The 6,223-nt window shown below is 52.1% G+C and overlaps 1 protein-coding gene across 1 annotated transcript in view; it reads right to left on the bottom strand.

The window, feature by feature from the left end:
* Positions 1–5,118, bottom strand: part of MUC22 (mucin 22) — a 7,962-nt gene extending 2,844 nt beyond the window's left edge. Inside the window, exons 1-5 of the mRNA XM_008591219.1 lie at positions 4,521–5,118; positions 3,604–4,413; positions 2,889–3,482; positions 231–425; positions 31–188 (exon numbers count right to left, since the gene is read on the bottom strand). Of these exons, the coding sequence (XP_008589441.1) occupies positions 31–188; positions 231–425; positions 2,889–3,482; positions 3,604–4,413; positions 4,521–5,118 (2,355 nt within the window). The remainder of the gene's footprint in view (positions 1–30; positions 189–230; positions 426–2,888; positions 3,483–3,603; positions 4,414–4,520) is intronic.
* Positions 5,119–6,223: the final 1,105 nt, after the last annotated feature.

Genomic DNA, 6,223 nt, shown 5'->3' with positions numbered 1-6,223 from the left:
CTTCCCTAATAACCCACCCTAGACACTCACCAAGCCAAAGCAGAGTCCTGCTAAGGTTCCAACACCAACCACGACTGCAGCCAGAGAAATGAGGATGATGCCCCAGGGCTGTGAGTATCCACTTGATTGGATCACGTTTGTTGGGGTGTCGCTCACACTAACTGTGTTTGTGCCCATGGATACCAGGCCTGTTTATGGGAGGTGGTGCTGGTCCCAGGGGTGGTGGTCACGGAGAGATCCCGTGGTGGTCCCAATGCCTGGGACCGAGGGCATAGACTGTGTTCCAATAGTCGATGTGCCTGGGCCAGAAGTATTCGGGGCTATTCCAGGCATGGTATTGCCAGTAGCAGGGGACATGGAATCCATTCCAGGGGACATGGTAATAGAGATGGGGATGGTTGATCTGGTTCCAGTGGTCCCGGTGCCTAGGAAACAGGTCAGACAAGATGGTGCATTTGTAGTGGAGATAACTAGAGGGGAGGCAGGGGTCTTTAGAGCACAGGGGACTAACTCCAACACCCCTATGGTGGTGGTGCGTCAGGAGAGGGGTTGTGGGGGGAGGAGAGATGGTAGAAGTGATTTGCCTGTGGTCATGGTGCCAAGAATAGAGGTGGGTGTCTTAGAGGAGAGGAGGAAGAGAGACGAGTCCACTGGTGGTGTAGGTGATGGTGGAGGCAGAAGGCTGAGGAAATGTGACCATGATGAATGCAGAAGTGGAAGATCTATTCCACTTTAGAAGTGGCCACCCAAATAGAAGTGGGTGGGCTGGGATAAAAGGTGGTGGGTCCTGATTGTCTTGGGATTGTGGTCACTGGGTGTGAGGAAGGTGCTGGAGGAGGAGATGATGGAATCAGATTCACTCCTGGCTGTGCGTGGGAACACAAGTGACATCATCTAACACCACTGTGGTGGTCAACAAAGTCCAGGTGAGTGTGCTTGGAACTGATGCAGAAGCACCTGACCCCTGAGGAAGAGGCCGGTCACAGGGACAGGAGAGGGTGGACTCAGACAAGGTGATAGGATCTGATACAGCAGGGGCAGTGGTGGTGCTGCCTTAGGGAGCAACAGTTGTGCCTAGGTCAGAAGGGACTAAAGTCTCCATGAATAGTGCCAGTCACTGGAACAGAGGTGAGTGAGCTCAGAACAGAGGGGACAGTACCAGATCCAACCCGAGTGCTGACGGCAAGAGCGGAGCTGGTCTTATTCAGAGCAAATTCAGAGCAAGAGCCAGAGTATGAAAAACTCGTTTGGTCTTCAACTGGGGCAAGGGTTGGCAAACTTTCTTTGTAAAGGGCTAGATGGTAAATATTTTATGCCGTTTGGGTCATACGGTCTCTGTTGCAGCTACACAGAGGAGTTAGAAAGCAGCTGGAGACAATATATAAATGAATGAGTGTAGCTGTGTTCCAATAAAACTTTATTTACAAAAACAGATAACCCGTGAGACTTGACCCATGAAGCCTGGCTGCCAACCCCTGGACTAGGGGCCAGTATATTGACGTGAGGTCGTGGTGTCACAGGGTGGGCTGAATAGAGCTGATTGTACCTGGCACAGAAGAGAGCGCCTCTGACCACTAACTTGTGTTGTGTGTGTCGGGGGGTGATATTGGCAACTATGTGTTTCTGATTGGAAGGGAAGTGGTGGACACCAAACAAAGCAGGTGAGACCAGAGTAGAAGTAAGTGGGTTCCAAGAAGAGGGAAGAGAATTATGTCTACCTGGTGCANATCTATTCCACTTTAGAAGTGGCCACCCAAATAGAAGTGGGTGGGCTGGGATAAAAGGTGGCGGGTCCTGATTGTCTTGGGATTGTGGTCACTGGGTGTGAGGAAGGTGCTGGAGGAGGAGATGATGGGATCAGATTCACTCCTTGCTGTGGCTGGGAACACAAGTGACATCATCTAACACCACTGTGGTGGTCAACAAAGTCCAGGTGAGTGTGCTTGGAACTGATGCAGAAGCACCTGACCCCCGAGGAGGAGGCCGGTCACAGGGACAGGAGAGGGTGGACTCAGACAAGGTGATAGGATCTGATACAGCGGGGGCAGTGGTGGTGCTGCCTTAGGGAGCAACAGTTGTGCCTAGGTCAGAAGGGACTAAAGTCTCCATGAATAGTGCCAGTCACTGGAACAGAGGTGAGTGAGCTCAGAACAGAGGGGACAGTACCAGATCCAACCCGAGTGCTGACGGCAAGAGCGGAGCTGGTCTTATTCAGAGCAAGAGCCAGAGCATGAAAAACTCGTTTGGTCTTCAACTGGGGCAAGGGTTGGCAAACTTTCTTTGTAAAGGGCCAGACGGTAAATATTTTATGCCGTTTGGGTCATACGGTCTCTGTTGCAGCTACACAGAGGGGCTAGAAAGCAGCTGGAGACAGTATGTAAATGAATGAGTGTAGCTGTGTTCCAATAAAACTTTATTTACAAAAACAGATAACCCATGAGACTTGACCCATGAAGCCTGGCTGCCAACCCCTGGACTAGAGGCCAGTATATTGACATGAGGTCGTGGTGTCACAGGGTGGGCTGAATAGAGCTGATTGTATTTGGCACAGAAGGGAGCGCCTCTGACCACTGGGATGGTTGTCAACAGAGTTGAGGTGGCTTTGCTGGAGGCAGAAGGGACAGAATATAACTAACTTGTGTTGTGTGTGTCAGGGGGTGATATTGGCAAATATGTGTTTCTGATTGGAAGGGAAGTGGTGGACACCAAACAAAGCAGGTGGGACCAGAGTAGAAGTAAGTGGGTTCCAAGAAGAGGGAAGAGAATTATGTCTACCTGGTGCAGGGCTTGACTGGAGTCTAGGACAGAGGAGCTAGGAACAGTGAAAAGGTGGTGGTTGTCACTGGAGTTAGAATGTGTGTGCTCAGAGAACACGCGGTGGCTGATACCTGACACAACTGTGCTGGTGATGGGCTGAGCAGAAATGTCAGTGGCCTGGGTGGACACCAAGGTGGTGGCCGAGATGGTGAGAGGTCCAGAGACACGGGTGGAGACTTCAGGGGCCCCAGAGGTGGTGGTAGAGGCCGAGATGGGCGATGAGGCCAAAACAAAGGCAGTGGTGACCTCAGAGGCTGTGGTGCGTCCAGAAAGTGAGGTGGAAGCTTCGGTGTCCCCAGAGACTGTGGAGGGGAACACGGTGGGCACAGCTGCTGGAACGGAGCCCAGGGAGCTCTTGGAGGCTGTGTCTGAGACAGTCAGGGTCTCGGGAGCTGAGATGCTGGCTGTGGAGGACGCAGTGAAAGTGGGCAAGTCTGTGATGAGCTGAGAGGCTGAGGAGGAGGCTGTGGAGGACGTGGTGGTGTCAGGGCCTGTGGTGGAAGCTATGCCACTAGCAGACTGTGAAGTGACCTCAGAGGCTGTGCTATAGGCCATGCTGGCCTCAGATCTTGTTGTGGGGGCTGTGGGAGTCCCAGAGGCTGACTCTGCAGTGCTCTCTCTTGTGGGCACAGACACTATTGTGAAGATGATGGGGGTTTCAGTGTCTGTGGTGGAAGCCATGGAGGTCTCAGAGGCTGTGGCAGTCTCAGCGGCCATAGTGGAGGTTATGGTGCTTTCAGAGGCTGTGGCAAAGACCTCAGTTTCAGAGGCAGAGATGGAGGTCACCGGGCACAGATGCTGTGGTGGAGACTGTGTCACTCTCAGAGCCTGTGGTGGAGGTCACCGTGGGCACAGATGCTGTGGTGGAGACTGTGTCACTCTCAGAGCCTGTGGTGGAGGTCACCGTGGGCACAGATGCTGTGGTGGAGACTGTGTCACTCTCAGAGCCTGTGGTGGAGGTCGTTGTGGGCACAGATGCTGTGGTGGAGACTGTGTCACTCTCAGAGCCTGTGGTGGAGGTCGTTGTGGGCACAGATGCTGTGGTGGAGACTGTGTCACTCTCAGAGGCTGTGGTGGGGGTCTTTGTGGGCACAGATGCTGTGGTGGAGACTGTGTCACTCTCAGAGCCTGTGGTGGGGGTCATTGTGGGCACAGATGCTGTGGTGGAGACTGTGTCACTCTCAGAGCCTGTGATAGAGGTCGTTGTGGGCACAGATGCTGTGGTGGAGACTGTGTCACTCTCAGAGCCTGTGATAGAGGTCGTTGTGGGCACAGATGCTGTGGTGGAGACTGTGTCACTCTCAGAGCCTGTGATAGAGGTCGTTGTGGGCACAGATGCTGTGGTGGAGACTGTGTCACTCTCAGAGCCTGTGATAGAGGTCGTTGTGGGCAAAGACGCTGTGGTGGAGACTGTGTCACTCTCAGAGCCTGTGGTGGGGGTCACTGTGGACACAGATGCAGTGGTGGAGACTGTGTCACTCTCAGAGCCTGTGGTGGGGGTCACTGTGGACATAGACTCTGCTGTGGTCTCTGAAGCTGTGCTGGAAGCTGGAGTGGTCTCATAGCCTACAGTGGTGTCAGAGGCTATGGTGAAGACTGTGGTGGGCACAGATGTTATGCCACAGCAGGTGTTGCCGTGTCTGTGGAGGGCGCAGGCCCTCCAGGTGTTACAGAGGCTTTAGTGGAGTCTGTAATGGTCTCACAGGTAGAGGCCAGAGTGGTGTCCGAGGCTTGGGTGGAAATCGTAGTGGTCTCAGTGGTCTCAGCCTTGCTGGTCTCAGAGGCTGTTGTGTTCTTAGAGCCTGAGGTAGAGGCTGTGGTGGGCACAGAAGTTATAGTGGAGAACGAGGTGGTCTCAGAGATTACGGTAGAGGCCAAGGTGGACTCAGACACTGGAGTAGTGACTGTCACGGTCAGCGATGCTATGGTGGAGAACTCGGAGTTTGAGCTGGAGGCTAAGGTGGTCTCAGAGGTTGTGGTGGAGTTTGTGGTTGGCACAGACATTGTCATGAATGGTGTGGTGTTCTCAGAGACTATTGTGGAGGCTGTGATTATCTTATCAGGTGTTGTGGTAACTGTGGAAGGCAGTGACCCTGAAGTATTCGCAGAGGCTTTAGTGAAGACTGTCATGGTTTCAGAGGCTGAGGTAGAGGCCACAGCAGGCACAGACCCTGCAGTGGAGGACCTGACGGTCTCAGAAACTGTGCGGGACTCTGTGGTTTTTTCAGTGTGAATGGTGGTCTCAGAGACTGTGCTGGAAGCTGTGGTGAACTCAGAGCCTGTGATGGTTTCAGGGGCCATGGTGAAGGCTGTGGTGGGCACAGATATTATCATGGAGGGTGTGGTGGGCGCAGATGTTATCGCGGAGGCTGTGGTGGGCACAGGTGTTATCGTGGAGGGTGTGGTGTGCGCAGGTGTTATCGTGGAGGGTATGGTGGGTGCAGATGTTATCATGGAGGCTGTGGTGGGTACAGGTGTTATCATTGACGGTGTGGTGGATGCAGGTGTTATCGTGGAGGGTGTGGTGGATGCAGATGTTATCATGGAGGCTGTGGTGGGTACAGGTGTTATCATGGAGGGTGTGGTGAGTGCAGATGTTATCGTGGAGGCTATGGTGGATTCAGATGTTATCGTGGAGGCTGTGGTGGGCACAGACCTTGTGGTGGGGAATACAAGCATCTCAGAGTCCGTGGTAGAAGCTCTGTTGGTCGTAGAGTCTGCAATAACCTCTGCGCCTTTGGTAGAGGCTTTGGCAGTTTTAGAGGCTGAGGCAGAAGACCTTGTGGGAACAGAAGCTGTCATTGAGGCTTTGGTGACCTCAGAAGCTGTGGTGAAGGCTGTTGTAGTAACAGTCTCTGCGGTGGAAAGCCAGAGGATCTCAGAGACTGTGGTGGGCACAGATGTTATCATGGAGGGTGTGGTGGGCACAGACACTGTGGTGGCCTCAGCTGACAGGGTGACTGTGAATTTTAAAATCAACATTATTCCTTCTTTTCTATTACACAAGCCCTATACTTCCACGTAGTCCTGGATGGCTTATTATTAAAATACAAGTGCTCCTTCTTTATATTTCTCCCTCTCATCTGTGACTCTGTGTTTTCTTTCCAACTTGTTAAAGTTATTTTTTTTAGTTATTCCAGTAATCACACTGCCTTTGATTCTCTATTTTGCTCTCAGAACAATGCTTTGTTTTGGCCTAATCTTATTCTTGTCAAATCTTAAAATGTAATCCAACGCAAAAACCTGCATGTAAATGTTTTTAGAGATTTTATTCAAAACCTGGAAACCACCCAATTGTCCTTTAACGGGTAAATGGTTATGCACACTGTGGTATGTCCATACAATGGAAGACGACTCAGCACCGAGAAGGAGCTACTGATACATGCAATAACATGGATGATTCAAA

Source organism: Galeopterus variegatus, unplaced genomic scaffold (assembly GCF_000696425.1).
Source record: "Galeopterus variegatus unplaced genomic scaffold, G_variegatus-3.0.2 Scaffold6762, whole genome shotgun sequence".
Classification (NCBI taxonomy): Eukaryota; Metazoa; Chordata; class Mammalia; order Dermoptera; family Cynocephalidae; genus Galeopterus; species Galeopterus variegatus.
Note: the sequence above shows the minus strand (reverse complement) of the source record. Positions and strands in the feature narration are given on the sequence as shown.